The 19574-nt window shown below is 42.7% G+C and overlaps 1 protein-coding gene across 1 annotated transcript in view; it reads left to right on the forward strand.

The window, feature by feature from the left end:
- Nucleotides 1-19574, forward strand: part of LOC306704206 (neuropilin-2-like) — a gene marked incomplete at its 3' end in the record, with an annotated part of 89597 nt that overhangs the window by 12394 nt on the left and 57629 nt on the right. Inside the window, exons 2-3 of the mRNA XM_079170457.1 lie at nt 15-195; nt 12885-13066. Coding sequence (XP_079026583.1) covers nt 15-195; nt 12885-13066 — 363 coding nt within the window. The remainder of the gene's footprint in view (nt 1-14; nt 196-12884; nt 13067-19574) is intronic.

A 19574-nucleotide genomic window follows, 5' to 3' on the forward strand; every position in this document is an offset into this window, starting at 1 on the left:
CTCTCCCCTTCCAGCATCTGAGCCATGCGGTGGCTTTCTAGATGCCAGCGATGCCGGCTACATCACCACCCCCGGCTACCCGCTGGAGTACCCACCTCACCAGAACTGTCGCTGGGTCATCACAGCACCTGAGCCCTCACAACGCATCGTCCTCAACTTCAACCCGCACTTTGAGATAGAGAAACTGGACTGCAGGTAAAGACTGGATGGATGGGTGTGTAGATTTTAAAGGCATGGGATGGCAGCAAACTAAGGGTTATGGAGAAGAAAAAAAAGAGAGGTTATGTTACAACTCTGTGAATTTTTACTACAAACTTCTCTTGCTGTCTCTTTGGAGCTTCTGCCTCCACCAGCCTGTCTCTGTGTGAGAGTGAACTTCAGCCCACTCTCCTCCTGTTCCTCTGGCTTTAGCTATCCCGTAATAATCACTCTGGGACCTCCCTCGCCCCCTGTCTCTAATTATCAAAGTCTAATCACAACACATTTACTGTTCCAGGATGGTTTTCACACTTTGGAAGAATTAACACGGATTAGAGGATTTGGTGTCCATCATTGTTTTTGAGCTGTTTGGCTTTGGTTTCATGGTAAAGCTGAAAGAAAGGCCGGCGGTTCTGCTGCATGAAATGAAAATACAGCACACGGACATCAAGAAAAATAGGCATGCTGGGAAATCATGGGGAATGCAGGCAGACTGGCTTTAGAAGTGAATCCTATTTAAGCTTACTGAAAGAGTGATCATAGTAAAAATCTTATTTTTTTATAGCTTACAAGGTACTTTAAAGAGGAATATGAAAGTATTCAAACATTAAAAACATGTGCAACGGCTTCTGATCCAGCACAAGCACTGTCAAAAAAATGTAAGTTAACACATTATGAAAGTGTACAAAATGAAAAATGTGATCCATTTTCCAGAGATGGCCACAGCTGCAGCTTCCAAATTGGCAATTATACCAAAAGTACAACAATATGAAGTCCAACATTCACATAGTAAAACCAATTAGATAAGTTCATCAACAACTGGAGTGCAGAAGGACATTTTTAATTTTCAAAGAAATGTGGGAAGATGCTGAGACGGGGAAGCTAGTTATCGAAGCTGAAGACGTAGGCCTTCACACAAAACACAAAAACATCTGAATGTTTGTTATGAAGTCTTCTGTCTTTCCCATTAAAAGAAACTGCTGGCCTTTCCTCGTCTTTGTAGGACTGTCATGACATGTATGAATGCGTCCTACACATAGAAGCCCAGAGAGGAGACCACTGTCTCTCAGGAATCTAATGGGTACTATGAACGTAAAGAGCCACATACAAACCCACTGACGCAGGAAAGAGGGCAGAAACACACACACACACTTACACTCCCCCCCTTTCTCCTGTTATTTCTCTGTTCCGGTGCTTTCCCGTCCAGTTAGCTGTATCAATTATAGATGGGTGAATTTCCCCACTCAGATGTACCAAAAATCATTCAGACATTTCTTTGTTGGAATTGAAGCATCAATATTTCACTGGCTGGCTGTTTGTTGAAAAGCTGAAAGGTTGAAAAGGCCCGCTGTGCTCTGCTCTGTTTTACTTTACTTTCGTACTGTGCTGTGGAAATGAAAAACATACTTCTCTGTCTCCCTGTCCTCGTCATTTTTCAGTTTTACTCGGCAGTTCTTCTTATCCTCGGATCAGCTTTAGTAGTCTCTCTCTCTTTCTCTCTCTCTCTCTCTGTCCACCCCCGGGTCTTGCTTTCCTCTTTCTCTTTCAATATCTTAAACCCATTTAAAGTCCACTAGTTTCCAAGGAGGAGGAAATCTGGTTTGGCTGCTAGAAACAATAGCCGCTGATTTATTTATTATGCCCATACACACACAGTATGTGTGTGTGTATGGTTGCTCTTAGTTTCAGTTAGCTTCGAGTCACGACAAGTTACATTTTCTGAGAAGTAATTGTTAAACCATGCCACCATGCCAGTAAGAGCGAGATATTTGCAGTGTTGGTGGTAACAACTCAACTCTAATAGGCTGTTATTTACAAGTGTCCTACAGCGCAGTGCTATTTAAGTCTACAGGGGCCCAACGCCTGCAGTGTGTGTGTCTGTGGTAGGCTGAAATTGAGCTGTTGGGTTCAGAGGGCAAAGAGGCCAAGGAGAAGAAGCGGAGGGTGCGTGTGTGTGTCTGCGGGGGGGGGGGGGGGGAGGTACATGGTCACCCAGTGATTGTCAGCAACAACCTAGACATACACGTACCAGTGTCACTGTCTCCATGTCAAGTTTTGACTCATTTGCTCCTCTTTTTATCTCTAGGCTCAAATCATCAGATTGATTTAATATGGCAGTAAGAACATTATCAATATGTTTCTTTTATCAAGTGTCTAAACTACAGCTTCGAGCGATCAGAAAACAGCTGTTAATCCTCAGTTGGTGGAGCGGAGAACACACACACACTCATCTTGTTGAGATGAAGGAGTCATCTGTGTTTGCAGACAAAGACTACATTATGAAGAGGCAATATGGTTCCTCTGTGTCACATAATAAAAACTCATCACACGGTTGCAGCCGTCTTGCGCGTAAACATTTATCAACACACACACAAACAAACAGCGCTGTTAAGAATCTGCATGCCCCGGTCTGGCAGGGGTGGTTTTATTATGTCACTACGTTGGAGCAATCTAATCTATTGTGATCCTGATTGCAATTTAAGATGGTAATCTGTAATCTATAACATATCACATTTTGTCAAGCACTCTGCTGCCTCTGCAGGCAAAAATCGATGTGGAGGTGGTCGGACGGAGAGAGATGTTTTCATTAAGATTCATATACAGTAGCAATTTAAGTGTGACGAGACAGCTGGAGGGAGCGAGAGGGATGAAAAGGAAGGCCGTGCCCCTGCTAAGATCAGTAAAGCCGAGGCCAATCATGACTCACCATGACTTCCCATTTCCCTTCGCATGACAGGCACCGTGGTACCGCATTAGTCCGTCACTGGTGGCGGGTCTCAGTCGTCACCCAACAACTGCAGCTGAGGCGTTTGTGTAGATCTAAACCACATGATGGACCGGTACACAGACAGAGGAGACTCTGTGTGGGTATGCAGTTCACAACCATACTGTTTTTTTGTTTTTGCATCCACCTTTATTTGCAGTCACAGTTGATAAAAGTTCTGAAGTCTGCAACTGTTCAAAGAAATGTGTACCTAATTTAATCTGACTGAGCCTTATGTTTGCTGTCTTTTATTAGTTAACACACCTTAGCCTCCAACTTCAGTGTGCTGAATGGGTTTGCACTGGAAAAGTCTCCCACAACTCCTCTCTGCAGTTATTGTCAACCACCACAATCACGTTCACTTTTAGGTTTAAAGGAATAGTTTGATATTTGGGGAAATATGCTTATTTGCTTTTTTTTGTCAAGAGTTAGATGTGAAGATTGATTCACTCTCATGTGAAAGAATGGTATCGATCCTCTCCTCTAACTCTTGGCAAGAAAGCAAATAACTGTATTTGTCAAAATCTGAAAGTATTTCTTCAACCCTGCAAATTAAACTAAGACGTCAACATCTTAAGTCTCTGCACAGCAACAAGTCCAGTTCTCTGACAAGTTTTATATGTATTCCTTTTCTTTTGGAGTTTTTCCCAAATGTATTGGAGTGAAAAGACAGTTTAGTTAGAATTTAGAAGAGTTAAGCACCTCTCTTAAATCATTTATGAAGCAGATTCATCTTGTCCATGTGGCAACTGCCAAGATAGTTAAGGTCAAAGAACTGCTACAAAATCCTTGTGTTCACTACTTAGCAGTAGTTCGTTGTCTGCTTCACATTTTCCTCTCAGCTCACTGCACTGCTCTGTCTCACAAAGCAAGATCTCTATTTGGAGTGTTTGAAAAGAACATGCACACACACACACACACACACTAACACACACACACACACACACACACAGCTGCAAAGGGAAAAGTGCAGCGTCAGGGTCCGTTGAGGGCAGGCTCAAATCATCCTGACAGCTACCTCCTCTCCTCTTTCCTCCTGGCTCGCTCCCTCTCCTCTCCCCTCCATTCATCTCACCCTTCCTCACCCTCCCGCCCCCTCACCACTGCCCAATAGACCCCATCTATCATATTTCATCTGCTCTTGTGCCTTCCTCTCTCCCACCTCCTTTTCCCTCTGCCTCCCTGCCCGCTTGTTTCTTCGTCGCCTCTCCTCCCGTCTTCCTCTTCTTCAATCTCTTCCATCTAATGTCTCCCCTTCTTTCCTTTCCTTCCCTTCCCTCCTTCGCATCTCCTCACCGTCATCCCCTCTTAGTGTGCCAATCTTTTCATTATTCAGCATTGCATATGAGAAAACACAGGCAGAGAGCCAAATGCCACACTCTGTCTTCCTTCCTCTCTTATTTCCTCATCTCCCTCGCCTCCCCTTGTCTCCCTCTTTAAAATGCACATATTCTTCTCTCTTTATCATTCATAGACTTTTCTTTCCTCAGCATATATCTGTCTTCATCCTCTTTTATCCTCCAGCCTCGGTCTATCCATCACTTAAATCCCCTTTCTATATGTCTCTCTCTTATTGTCATCCCCTCCACATTCTCCACCCTCTCCCGTCTTCCCTTACCTCATATCACACCAAGTCAGATGCTCTCTGTGATATTAACACACACGTACAGTCTAAGGCTCACATATGCGCCTGAATAAACAAGAGTACAGATGCACACACGGAGGTATGATCATTTTGGGGCTCTCAAATAAACTCATGAAAGCACCACAAGCAGACAGGCACGTAGGCAGTTTCACGGTTATGTGGCTTACACAATAAGTGTGGAGTAAAGCAGTGAGTTAAGAAGTGATTTATATGACAGAGAAGCTGCAGTCAACGATAATGGTTTCACTAATGATTTAGACCTTGTCTTTCTTCTCTGCCTCAATCAATCATTTAACTTCATGCTAGATCTATTTTCTGTCCTTAACTCTTCTCCCTTCTCTTCTCTCTTCTCCTTTCTTTTCATCCTCTCTTTTCTTTTTCAATTCTCATCTCTCAGTACACCCGCCTTTGCGCACATATATGTGAACCTTGTAACAACATACCTGTAAAGGACATACATTGTGATGTATTATATTGTGAATACTTGATCATATGCACACATATAGACACACCCGACAGGCAAGGTGGAAGTCTTGGGTACATGGCCAAGAGGAGAGCAAAAGGTAGAGGGATGTGATGTGACAATGGCCTCGGGGCAGAAGGGGAAACTAGAGAAAGTTGGGGGGGGGGGGGGGGATGAAGAGGCTATATGACAGAGAGAGGAACAGCATTTGGTGTGACAGTGTTCGGTTACCAGCTGTGGGCATTTAGCAGCTGCCTGCATGTTTGAATTAGCATCACAGCGACTCTACCAGCAGGAGAGCCACGCGTCCAGACAAGCATCCCGAGCACAACGCTGAGAGACAATGTTATTAGAAAGCTACGGAGAGAGGAGGAAGGAGAACACCTTAGGACCCAGATGTGCCTTACAACACAGTTTAGGTTCATGATAAATCAGAATTCCTTTTAGCTGCCTGAACGGGGCTGCAAACCGTGCTTTTATACAGTCGTGATCACGATCGCATCGCCTCATTTGTTTCAGGGAGAGGCGTCTTGCTGATGTTATGAAACATAAATCAGAGATTACATCACTCGGCGAGCACCGTGTGATAACTTTCAGCAACAATTTCCTTCAGGCAATCAATAACTCAAACAAATGAAACTACAAATGTTAAAGTTCACTTCAAGCGTATGCTTGTGCTACGGTTATTACTGTCTGTGAGATTTAGTAGCTCTGACTGGTCAGCAGCAAGACGTACTAGGTTGTCTTTCAAGTTTGTGGTTGATAGTTAAGTCCAGCAGGCACTTCCTTGAGTTCTTCCAACAGCAGCTTTCATGTGGAGCTTTAGTCAACTTGAGGCGCAGTTTGTTCCTTCAAAAACGCACTCAAAGTGCATGAATGTCAGACATTTACGCGCTATTGGAAGTTAGCAAAAAGGAATCCTCCGCCACTTAAAACTTGTCCAGCGCAGTCGACACCACTCCCCATTTATTAAGAGACCTGGGCTGGGTCCAAAACCACTCATTCACTTTACTCAACTGTGTGCAGTAAAATGGAGAGGTCTGGCACTTGCTAATCATTTTCATTTTGCATTGCACACCGGCAACCTTAACATCAAAAACATGCAGCGCATTGCATTCTGGGTACAGAGTAGTGTACATGACATGGGCACTACCTCGCAAATAGAGAGTGACTTTCACACAAACCTGGGGTTACAGAAAAAGGTTTGAAATATGAAGATTTGTTGATCTCCAAGGTGGATTTTAGGAAATCCTCTCTCTCTCTCTCACACACACACACACACACACACACACACACACACACACACACACACACACACACACTCAGGTAATGATGATAATATCAGTAGTCTGATTTACAGACACTCCCTGAGGCCCTGAAGGTCTGCCTGATCAATGTCTGTTACTGTAATGACTGTGTGTGTGTGTGTGTGTGTGCGTGTGTGTGTGTGTGTGTGTGTGTGTATGTGTGCATGTTTGGAGGACTGACCCTGATCAATGTGTGTTAAAGCCATAATGAGGAATCGATTGGTTGTCCTGGAGACTACAGCCGGACACACGCGCACGAACACGCACACACACACACACTGTCCATCTGTCTGCAGTAATAGGCCTATTACTTGATAACAGTGAAGTCAGTCACTCTCTATTAACTGCTTCAGTGACAGACTGACTACGGCTGCTTTTCCTACACAGGTATATGAATATACTATGAATACAGAGAGGGTGAGCGTGTAGGTCATGTACTCGTAAATTTGAACTAACGCATAGCAAATTAAAACACACAATATTAGTGGTGCAGGGTCCATGCAAACAATTGTTTTTCACTTACTGTGGATTAAATTGGGTACTAATGAAAATGGTAGATTAGTACAGACCACATTCTAGTCTGAGACAATAGCTAGGATGACTGTACGGACTCCTAATTTATAATTCAGTAGTAATATGCAAGAAGCTCCCTTAGCTTGGATTTGGTGTTTAAGCTGTGTCTGTGAACATTTAGAATTCTCTTTCTCTTTCTTTCTGTGTTTCAAATACTGTATAATGGTTACTTATGAATGTGTAGTGTTTGAGACTCTTTGTCTCCAGGGATGTATATAGTATATCGGAGAATATTAGGAGCAAGTGAGAAACATCAGTAGCAGCAGCTGAACTAGAGCCTGTGTCATGCCTTAAGGGAATTATAAGCGCTGCTGGAAGCATCTTTGAACAGTCAGAGAAAACTCGGCTGAATCCACCACCCAGAATTGTTCTTGTCCCGACAGAGATATTTACATCTCTTTCTGCGAAATGTGAATGAGCAGATAGCGAAGTTGAGAAAAAAAACTGTACTAAACATATAATAACTAGAAAGGTGCTGCAGATCTCCACCAGGTGTGTCTGCAACGACCTTAGCTGTATTGTGTGATTGAATGTAATGTATAATACACTTCATAAAATTGTGCCAAAAACACAAAGCTAAACTCACCAAGCTGTCTGCCCGCTTCGCAGCGGCTGAGTGGCACCGAGGTACAACAGTGTGGGCACTGGTAGCTCCCGTTAGCCGTTAGCAGTTTGCCAAACAAGCCGCCCAAAAAAGCGGTTGGGGTTGGGCCATTCATTCAGCCGTGTCATCACTAGTGACCAGAGGAGAGGTGTCTTTCACCATGCAGCCATAACTGGCCCTCTTAAAACATTGTGCAGTTTGCTGCAGCAAAATGCGAGATTAATCGTGGACAAAAGCAGACGCACACAATCACGCACACCACCAAACACTAACCGTAACCTCTCACAAAAACGTAATAATGCAAATTTCTTCCCTCATTTGTCTGAAAAATGAAACCCAGTAATAGTTTGATTAAACATTAGTTTCAAATTCCAGTGACTCTCTTGAACTCATAAATAACTTCATACTGTGTTCTTAGCTGATTGTCGAGCAACTTCAGTTTAATCAGTTCAGTTCAAAGTTGGCTTGGACCTTCACTGTATTTGCTGCACAAGCATAAAGGAAAGTAAGACAAAGAAACACACACAATACATTTTCATTTAGACCAATTCACAATTTATGACATGTTTTTAAGGGACTTTCACTCTTTTTTACAACAGCGTGAAAACACTGACACACACTGGCCTGCTGTCAGCTCTTATTAGTGTGTGTCTGTGTGTGACTGTAGACGCTCTGTCTACCCCTGATGCTTGAAAGAAATGTGCAGGTGTAAGAAGACAACTCCAGACCTAAAGAGAGAGAGAGAGAGAGAGAGAGAACGTGTGAAAAGCAATTAAGACCAAGGCAGAAGGGAGGGGTAGGAGGGAGGAGGGGTGGAAGTGCATCTGTAGCCAAACCTTTTCCTTGGTTCACGTCAGACAGACTTTGAAGAGCTTTCTCGCTCATGAAACAGCCCTACCCCCAAAACACACACACACACACACACACACACACACACACACACACACACACACACACACACACACACACACACACACACACACACAAGCACACCTGTATCATGACGTCAATTGTTTTATTCAGCTTTTAAGTCCTCTTCCTCAATCTGTGCTTACAATCCATAGCAAATGCTTTTTACAGCTGTAACCGCCCATGTAACACATTTTGGAACCAACATTTTTTCATCATTCCCTTCATGTAAGCAAGGAAAAAGCAGCTCGTACACCGTTTGTCAACAAGAGAATTTCGTGAAAAGGGTGGGAGAAACTAATTCAGACTTCTTGTCATTCCCTCTGGCAAGTCTGGAAAAAATCTCTGATTGGCTGCAGTGAAATATGTTGAGGGTGAGAGAGAGAGAGAGAGAGAGAGAGAGAGAGAGAGAGATGATGATGATGGGATTAAACAGTTTGTTAGAAGCTTTTTTCCTCCTACACAGAGACAGATTGTAGGAAACCTCAAACTCCTCCGTATCCATTTGAGTGCATGGCCACAGGCTCTGTGTGTGTGTGTGTGTGTGTGTGTGTGTGTGTGTGAACCAGTGTGTTTATGTGTGAGACAGAAAGTTTGCGTGTTTGTGCAGGTCTCTTGCGTACGTGTGTGTGTGTGTCTGCTGACTTAGAAGTGGCTGTGTACGTCTTTCAGGCTGTAGCGAGGGAGGAAGGGATGGAGGGGACACCTGTCTCTGTCTGTCCGAGGGGAGGAGCTGGCAGGGTGAATGCAGTGTCATGTTCTCTCTCTGACGGAGTCCACACTGTGCCGGCTGAGTTTGAAATCTGTTTCTCTTAGTTTTGCCGCACCCTAAAACAGAGCTATCCTCAACAGCCGGTACAGTGGAGGAATCTGTAAGAAAAAGGCCAGCATCACGTTTTTTTTTTGCGTGGACAAGGAAAACTGAGTTTTAGAAAATGATTTTAGGAGCTCAATAACTCTATGTAACTGTCAAGTTAATATATCCATCCATCCTCTCAGCTTTGTTAATAAAGAGTAGTTTCAAATTCAAATATTCACAAATTCTAACATCCTCGCTCTCTCGCTCACCCCCTCCTCCTCTCACCCACACGTTGGGTCTTGGCCACTGGTTATGCGTCTGACAGCACATAAGAGAAAGCTCAAGAGGAAAAGGGGGACAGAGAGAGAAAAGGAAGAAGTCAAAGAATGATCGGGGAAAAAGACAGCGTTGAAAATTAAAACACTGAAAAATAATTAGGGGAAGAGTGAGCCGGGAGGAGGAAGAAAAGGAGATCTTGTCAGGATACACGAGTAGCCGTTCAAACAAAGTTGTCATTTCACAAAAGAGGAGGAGGAAACTGTCGCCGGGATGAGGCGTTCTCTTGGGAAAATATGACAGGAACTGCGACGCATACACACGTATGCTGGCACACACAAACACTCACACAGATGCACACACACACACACGCGCTCACAGTGCAGTGACAGCTTGCGTCATAACTGTGGTGTTATAGTTCCACGCAAAGCAGACACAAAGCATGATGTGAGAGTGGGAGGTGTATGACCCTCATTATGTCAGGAGCTTGCTCACCTGTCAGCAAAACACAGGAAACGCACACACACAGACTGCAAGCGTATGTACGGTGAGAACCAGAGCAGCACACACACACACATCACATTGTGTCTATGCACAATAGAGTTATCATCTGTGACTTGACAGCCTTTTATAAAGCTATGGGGGTTCTGTTGAATCTGCTGCTTTTGTCTGCGGTGTATCTGTATTACAGGAATCACCATTTTGGGGACACAATTTTATTCACACAGCCACATTAAGGTGAATTACCTCCCGTTTGTGGTCAAAAAGCTAGTCCCTAAAAGTTAAGAAACGAAAATTAGGTTTTAGACTTGTCTTTTGGTTATGGTTATTGGTAATATACAGGATTTAAAGCATTAATATAGCAGCAAACAACAATTTGCTATGTAAAGATGTAGTGGAGTTATGTCCCTCTGTGTGTGTTGTAATATGAGCTTCTCCTTGCTTTGTTGACATAGCCTGGCCGGTCGCGCCTGCTGTTTGTGCATGTTAGTGCACGTGAACGTGCCCCTCTCGCTAGCTCACGGCCTCCACTCTACACGGCTCTCATACGGCGAATAAAGCTTATCACACCGTCCCGACCAAGGCGTCATCACTAGCGTTCACCCTCCAGTTCCCCCTCAGGTAAACACTGTTGGCGTCATTAGCATCGGTAACTGCGAGCTGTTGAGAGGCAATAGAAATGCTCCCAATCCTGTTCATCGCACCTTTAAGGGTTGGGGTTTGGAGTGTCCAGGGAATAAATCCTCGTGCCTGAAATATCCTTTTAAGTGAAAAACCAGTGCGTCTGTATAACGTGTAGTAGTGAAGTGATTAACACCGTTTTTATAGTCTTCTGTAATGAGTTTGTACAGGAGTAGTAGTACGAACATTCTATCATACATGGAACTTCATCTGTCGAGTCGCTGGCCTTCTGTCGCTGGTTTATGGTATTTTTAAAAAGTCAATAAATGTACTTGAAGTATAATATCTCTTAAACTGTATGGAAAAGACGAGATGCTTTGGGTTCCTTAAGGTTGAGGCATGTCTATTTGATTACTTTAGAGAAATGTAGAACGCTCAATATTAGAGCAATTAGAGGCCCTGTGGTCAGAACTGATCAATATGATGGAGGAAGATGTGCAAATAGAGTCCAGCCGTAAGAGAAACCCTAATTGAAATTTAAGTCACTTAACTCGGAGTCAAACAATAGTTGCTCACGGAATTTCTTTCCGGGAAGCTATTTCAGAGCCAGGCAGGTGGTATCCAGACATGGAGGCAACACTCCTTCTGTGGGTCTGGAGACAGGTCCTGACATGTGTGGTCAGAAAACATGAAAGAAATGGGAATAAAAATAGATTCAGAACCTTCCCTTTATGGATGAAAGAAGTCTTTCTGTCTGTAGTTTTAGGTAAATTCTGGTTTGAATCATGGTCTTTGGTATATATGAAAAGAACTAGTTGCCAGGATGACAGGAAAATTGTTACTTTAATGCCAGTTATATTCCCACAAACCTGAGTTCAATCCTTGTGTACGGAGGAATCCATGTTAGTCATAATACATCTATTCCTTCATTTAGTACTAACATGATTAGTTATATTTCAGCACAGCTCTTATAAAAGTCTGCATAAAGTGTGAGAGATATTTCTAAGGAAAGAAGAACCAGGTAAATGCTGAAGTGACCTAAATCCACTGTAAAAAGTGGAATTTCTCTGTGAACTGAAGGCCCCCAGGCTGAGTTACAAACATTATTGAATTAGACCTGGGCAAAGATGTAAACTAGAGTCATTTGTTCCAGGTTAATCCTTTTATAGCATCAAAGGCTGTACGTAGGGTGCATCCGTAGTTCAAAAAGCTCTCACACTCTGACTTTGGCCCTAGTGTGACATGAAGCAAAACTAAGTGATGCACATTTTCTTGTTTTATATATATAATTTTGCGCACAATGCAAGACTTGTTTACCTATCATTCCTTCTTAAAGTATTAGCATTGCCTTGCTTTAAGATCATGAAACTTCTAATTAACTTTTAAAAAATGAGAAACATTTGTTGTGTGAGATTGGGAATCAGTTTCCTTAAGAATTTCTAAAGTTCAGCACACATGTGACACCACTGTTTCCTCATGCAAGCTGAAGGGAAGCACGTCATCTTACATTCACACTCTCCTTTTGATTGTATTATAATATAGTTATAATCCATAAAATGGTGTTCTGTAGACCATGAAGCCTGTAGCAGTTGGGGTATATAATCACTCGATTACAGTGCAGTTATTGAATTTTAAAACGGTTTCTCTTTTTATTTATGCCTCACGCAGGTGGTTCTTTTCTTCCTCCACCATCTGTGAACTGCCGATGTCTTGTGCTGCATTCATTTGAATTGTAATGACGCCCGATGCTTCTGCTGATAGCAACTGTGCTTTCAGAAGTCCCTCTAGCCACTGATGGATGCAAACAAATGTGCTCATTGCTTCCGTTTTGTTGCCAAAACCAATGTGATGTGCCTGCCAGAGGAAAAAACTAATAAAGAAAAATAAACTAATAACATCAGAGGAAAAACAGCTTGAAAAGATTGAACAATTTCCTCCTCCTCAAATTAAAGTCTCGTCTCGCCTTTTCCACTAAACATCTCATCAGTAGATTAATTAAATGTCTGTACATCAAGCATGGACTGGAGTAGATATTTAGCACTGTAGGTTGTTAATGCCCCTGTGTTATTGCATTTCACAGAAAATTATATTTGCGTTCACCGTTTGGACGTGCTGCTAATCTCAGGATTGTAATAAAACGGTGTTAATTTTTTGTATTACGTTAATCACAATGAATGTATGTAGGAGAGAAGGTATTCAATGCTATTTGTTTGTCTTCTTGCAGGTACGACTATGTAGAGATCCATGATGGGAACTTGGAGACGGCCGACCTGCTGGGGAAGCACTGCAGCAACATCGCCCCTGCACCAATCATATCGTCCGGGCCCTCACTCCACATCAAGTTTGTTTCGGACTACGCCCACCAGGGGGCGGGCTTTTCACTGCGCTACGAAATCTTCAAAACCGGTACGTGGATGTTGTTTTTGGTACTTTTGATACAGAGATGGTGATAGTAATGCCCCAGCATGTGACATTTTGGACGTTTAGATTGGTTCCCTATAAGCCTTAATCTGACATGCCAGATAGTTTGTTACATCGAACCATCTGAGAAGGCATCATTGGAAACTGGCAGGTGATTGGATGAACCATCTGTCAATCAAACACTTGCCGAAATCAGTCGGAAGAAGAGCAAAGACATCTTTTCCATTGAGAAAAGCCATTAATGTTGTTCTTTGCTCTTCTTTCAATGAAGAAACGCTCTTCAGTCCTGATACAACTGATGCTTTTGTAGCATCTATGCTAATCTCGTCATTGCTATTTTGAATGAACAGTCGCTTCTCCGCGTCATCTCACACACACCTAAACTACTCGTGTTATCACAGGAATCCAGCTGCAAGGTAATATAAGCCTCGCTTTCACTTTGCAATTCTGTCTGCCACCGGGTACCATCTCCCAGGAAAATTAAGCCTATTGGTTGCATCAACCATTGCGCAACCAAAACAGGAAGAGGCTAGCGTTTCTGTTCTCCCCATAGCTATCGGTAGCTATTCCCAGTTACCAAAGTGTATCAATGTAAGCTCTTTGCAGTTACTATCCCCAGAAACGGAAATGGCAGCCGATGAAACAACTGAAGTAACTGTGGAAAACAAAATGCAGTGTCTTAAGAGGACACACAAAGTTGATTTTATAAGCACCTTCAGATTGCACCTTTACGAAAAGGCCATTAGTAACTGTATTACAAGCTACTCATTGAGGACTCAACATGCTTCATTAGGTGACCAAGCCTCGTTTATCTCCCTGGTGTCATGGGAGACAGAGAGAAAGAGACGAGAGACACAGCAGAGGACCCTTGAGAGCCCTTTAGACTGTCCAGGCGAGACATCTCTCCCCTTTATGGCACTTTGTGTGTGTGTGTGTGTGTGTGTGTGTGTGTATATATATATATGGGTGTGTGTGTGTGTGTGAGCCTGACATGGCTCCCCTTCACGCTGCCATGGGTCAGCCAAAGTGAGACCAATTGAGATCAAGGGCGAGTGAGACAGAGGGGCGCATAGTGTCGGCCCCACAGCCATCTTGTCCCGTTCCCCCTGAAAGCATTCCACACATACCCTCTTAATTGAGTCCTGAGCCCTGTTCCCCTGAGAGACACACACACACACACACACACACACACACACACACACACACACACACGCACACGCACACACAAACACACAGAGGGCTGAGGTTACTAACACAACACGTGCGGTTGTCGGTGTTTCTCACTCTGGCACCAGCCTTTTGGGATTTCCCGTGTGTGTGTGTGTGTGTGTGTTTCTTTTGTGCTTGACACAGTCCACCTGATGGACTTGAAAACAACAAGGGTGTCAGTGTTCACACCCTAGCACCCGAGAGAGAGAAAGACAGAGAGAGATTTGTGAATCAATTAATTGATTTTTAGACGTATGGCATTCTACAACATAGCGTACATAAAAGATGAAACGCTATTACGGCACTTTCATGGGAAGCGTTTAGATGAAGATGTTTACAGTAGTTTGTAATTCATCGCAAACGTTTGGTTCACAATTTTTGTACATTACTGCTGTTTATAAAAAAATGTAAAAAAAAAGGTTATGTCACGTTTTAGAAACAAAGCAAAACATCTTTAATTTCTTTCACAATTTTAAGTTTGTAATTGGTTTTGAAAGGGTTTTGTAAATCCGACACTGGTACGATTTGCTCAAAGAAGAGCATGCAGTCCTTTAAATAGAGATTCAAACTCTAGATATTTCACACTACCACAGCTTTATAACGCCTCTATCGGCATAATTTGTTTCCTGCTGAAAAATAAATCAACTTTTAACACCCTGATTAAGGTCAGGTATAGGTATAGACACAAAAACGACTTGGTTAGGTTGAGAGACACATCATGGTTTGGGTTAGTACATACGTGGTAATGTTAGGGAACGTTGTGGTTTTGGTGAGACTTTGACTATCGGTATGAAATTTAAAATGAACCGCGGTCGCCTGTGTTTAAGTCCGCCGTTTTGTTGAACCCTCCACTTCTGCTACAGGCCACTAGAGGTCTTTGTCACTTGAATGTGAACACATTTTGGGGCCGTGTGCCGAAACAATTCTATTTAGAGGGAGTCCTACCTCGTTACCATCAACTACATACAGACAGGATCTCTGCTTGTAAGGACATCTGCTTTGATTGATAAATTACACATTAGCATGTACTGGACTTCCTCTAGTTTGTCTGTTTGTGTAACTTAGTGTTTGTGTGTATGTGTATATTTGTGTGCCCAGCGTTCCCTGGCAGTAATAATGGAGCTATTTGGAATATTCAAGCTATTGCCATTCTGTTAACACGATCTTGTTATCCTGGAAGGTGCAGCAGAACGTCTGGTTATGTGGGTGACTAGATTTTGCGTGTTTGTCAGGGTGTCTGTATATATATGTGTGTGTGTGTGTGTGTGTGTGTTACACTGTCGAGCCTCACGGTGAACTGTCTGAATATGTATCTACAGTATCTGTGCCACCCATGCACATTCTGTTCTGGTTAACCTAAAAGGAAGTCGAAGAGTCTCTCCTCTCGTGTATTTACACGGCCTCTCACTGCTAGACACAAACAACATGGGGTAAAAACAAGGAGAGAGGCGGTTGAAGAGAATAGTTTTCTGGCACATCAATCTTTTCTGTTTTATATTGTCAAATTTCGTTTTTACAGCTCTTTGTTTTATGTTTCATTTTTGAGAAAATTGGGATATATCAATGTTTTTTTTTACTGGCAATTGTGGCTCTCTGCCACGATCCATTATCCAGTAACGTTTGCAGAACATAAAGAGCAAATAAACAGCTTGTAAAAGGACATTTAATGCATTAGCACATACAGGTGAAAAAAAACCTTCTGCAGGCATAGTAACAGGCATCAAAATGAAGGACTTGGGCGAACCCAAAAAATACTTCAACACAAAAATACATAGACATGCCACACTTGTTTTTGTTTACAGCTCTGTCACTATGGGTACTGTAGTAAAATTCCAGCCAATAGGAACACAGCCACCAGAATGGGGCGACCAATCAACATTCACTGTCTAGGCAGTGTGCCCCCAGCTGTTATGGTGACCCAGAACTCTCCAGACACACACACACACACACACACACACACACACACACGCAGACACACATATGAATGCAGTGAGGCAGGCTGGACGGTTACTCACAAATGCAGGGCAGCTTGTCTGCACGCACATGTTAACTCTCCAACACACACTCCCAGCACCTATTTTTGTCACTTAGGAGGACATTTCATCAACCTTAAAGATACCTTAAAGACATACTTCACCCTCAAAACAAACATTTGTATATCAATTACTCACTTGAATTCTTAAGGAAAATGTTTTTTGCATGCCTTCATGCACAGCGAACGAAGAAATCGTTTAAAAACAGTAAAACTATATCAAAACACCCTTTTATGAATAAATGATACTTGGATTTTTCTGCACGAGTTGTGTGAGAGTTTGAAAATGGATGTTTTTGATATAGTTTTGCTGTTGTTAAACCCTACCTCCATTAACTTCGATTCATCAAGACTCTTCTCTGTTTTCTGATTCTTTGCTGGAGAAAAACAGTTTTCTTTAACAAGTCAAGGTTAATGAGTAATTGGTGAGTAAATAAAACAAATGGTCTTTGTGTGTGTGAGGTATTCCTTTAATTAACCACAACCACTAACCCCAAGCCTGAAACCTAACCGTAACCAAAAAACACATTTTAACCTAAATATTAACAATTTACCTCACCAGTTTATGACCTAAATAATAAGTGAGTCCCCATAAAGCAACTGTGTGAACAGATTTCTGTGAGTAAAAGACAGACACACACTCACACACACACTCCTCAGGCGCTCCAATGTGGAAGCTATCGTGACAATCCTTCCAATAACTGCTGTTGTTTACGTTCTACCAAATACCTTTAGGCACTTCCTCTCTGCCTCTGTCCGACTACCCATCAACTCAGTTTATTACACAGTCTAACCAATCAGATTGCTTGCTCCTCCTTCCTCTGGCTTTTATTGAGGAAAGTGGATCCAGATCTGACCCAGTGAGGAGCGAAAGGTGCTCTGTGGTAGGGCTCATATAAAAACACTAAAAACAGCAGAGGTATGACTTCAAAATGCACAACAACAATTAACCCGGAATAGAAATGTGAGCATTTCTGTGGTCTGCAGTGCAGCATATTGTGCCACTTTTTAAACATCTTGACTAAATAATGGCTACATTGTTGTTTATAGGACGTTTTTCACTATGCTACCTACTAATGGAGATTTTATAATGGGAATAATGTGGCAGATGAATTTGACAGATGTTTCTACCACAGAATATATTTTTTAATTGCTTTGTTTCTAAATATAAGAATAAAGCAGACAGTGTTTGGGTCATGGCAGACGTAAAATGTTCCAAAATGTCAAACTCAATAATAAATCAGAAAATATTTCCCTGATTTACATCATCAAAGTAATGTTGTGTTGGAGCTTTTAGGAAATTGCATTGAATAAAGCTAAAGGGGTGGTTTTCTTGTGACAGCTTGATTTCATATGTCAGCGGTAATTTGGTTGAATCGAAAGTTTATTGTGGAGGGAACTCCCTGCTGTGATTCTGTGACAGAGGCTGAAATTTAATGTCAGAAGAGTTTCAGCACCACAAGCCTCCAACTTAAATGACACCGAGTCGGAATCTAACCATACATACGGAAAAAACAAACTGGTTTTGAAGGTTCCGTGGAGCTGTGTGTGTGGGCCTGCAGTGTGTGTGTGTGTGTGTGTCTGTCAGTGTTTGTGCAAAGTCACCTGTACATGTGCACTAATGTATGTGTTTGTGTGTGTGTGTGTGTGTGTGTGTGTGTGTGTGTGTGTGTGTGTGTGTGTGTGTGTGTGTGTGTGTGTGCGTTAATGCAAAGGTGGAGGGAAGGGGGAATAATTGTGGGTTTGATCCGACTAATAGCCCATTGGTATGAAAGACAGCTTACACAGCTTACCACACACACACACGCACACATTTATATTGGAAATAGACAAAATTGCATGCTCGCCATAAAAACACACCCACACACACACAAACTGACAGACCGTGTCCTGTCTACCCGAAATCAGTGAGCCATAAGCGCCACCGCCAGATCTACCCAGCAACACACACACACACACACACACACACACACACACACACACACACACACACACACACACACACACACACACACACACACACACACACACACACACACACACACACACACACTTCCTCTAACCTTATACCCCACAGTGAAACACGTGTTTCTTTCACATCCAATTCAAACAGATGGGAAGTAAGGAGAAAAGAATAGGAAATGAGGCAGTGGGAGGGAAGGGAATGATGGAGCTGAGGAAGATGAAAAGATTTATGAGGACGAGGGTAGAAAAAAGAACAGCAGGAGAGAAGAGCGTAAGAAAGAACCAAAAAGAAAAGGAGAGAAGCGGGGGATACATGATTCTAAAAAAGGAAGGAGAAATGAATGAGGAGAGAAGTTGAGCGGAACAAAAGTCATAGAAAAAAAAGACAGATGTACTTAGATTTACTACAGAAGAGAGTACAAGCCGTTTCCAATAGTATTAAAGTCATTTCAAATACATTCCTTGTGGGGTTTTAGTGTGATTTAAAAATAAAGAGGAGGGACAAGGTGGAGACAGGCCACTGAGAGAGAATGAGGAGGGACAGAAAGAGAAAGGAGGGCACAAGTGTTTTTGCAATGTTCATGAACATGAAGTAATGAGAAGGGAAAAATTGCTGCAGGCAACAGAACTGGCCAGGCGTTCACTTTGAACACACACACACACACACACACACACACACACACACACACACACACACACACAGTCTCTCAGACCAACGCTATCCAGCTACTGACTCTGCAGGGGGGGCAGACACAAGGGGGAACCCAGCGAGAGACAGCGCGTTGTATCTGAGATCATTGCATGAGGGAGAAGGTCACAATAACAAGCAAATCAGACTAGAAAGTGGGACAGAAAGACTGACAAACGCGGATTTATCAAGACAAACGGACCGTCTCCGTCACACTAAAAATAGATTGCAGGTTGCAGTGGAAAATGTATGATCACATAGATGTCAGGCATTAATATAGATTAGCCAACACAATTGTGAAAATATATTTGGTGTACTTTAATTTTACTATACCATAAATAAAACATAATTTTTGGCGTATTTCTTCACACAGTTGCCGTGCAGGATTAATGAAATTTATAATAAAAGCTGCTACAAGGATTGTTTATTTTGGCGGTCCCTGTGGACTAAAGCGGTAGCGGGAGTCCGGTTAGCAAACCTCTCATTTGACTGCAGAAGGACTGACAGTTTGCCTCGCTCAGTCCTGGTTCTGGTTCTCCCTTGCCTCTCGTTCCTCCAGTGGTCCCACCAATACGACCTGGGCCACCCAGCAGCGTATT

Source organism: Pholis gunnellus, assembly GCF_910591455.1.
Source record: "Pholis gunnellus genome assembly, chromosome: 12".
Taxonomy (NCBI): domain Eukaryota; kingdom Metazoa; phylum Chordata; class Actinopteri; order Perciformes; family Pholidae; genus Pholis; species Pholis gunnellus.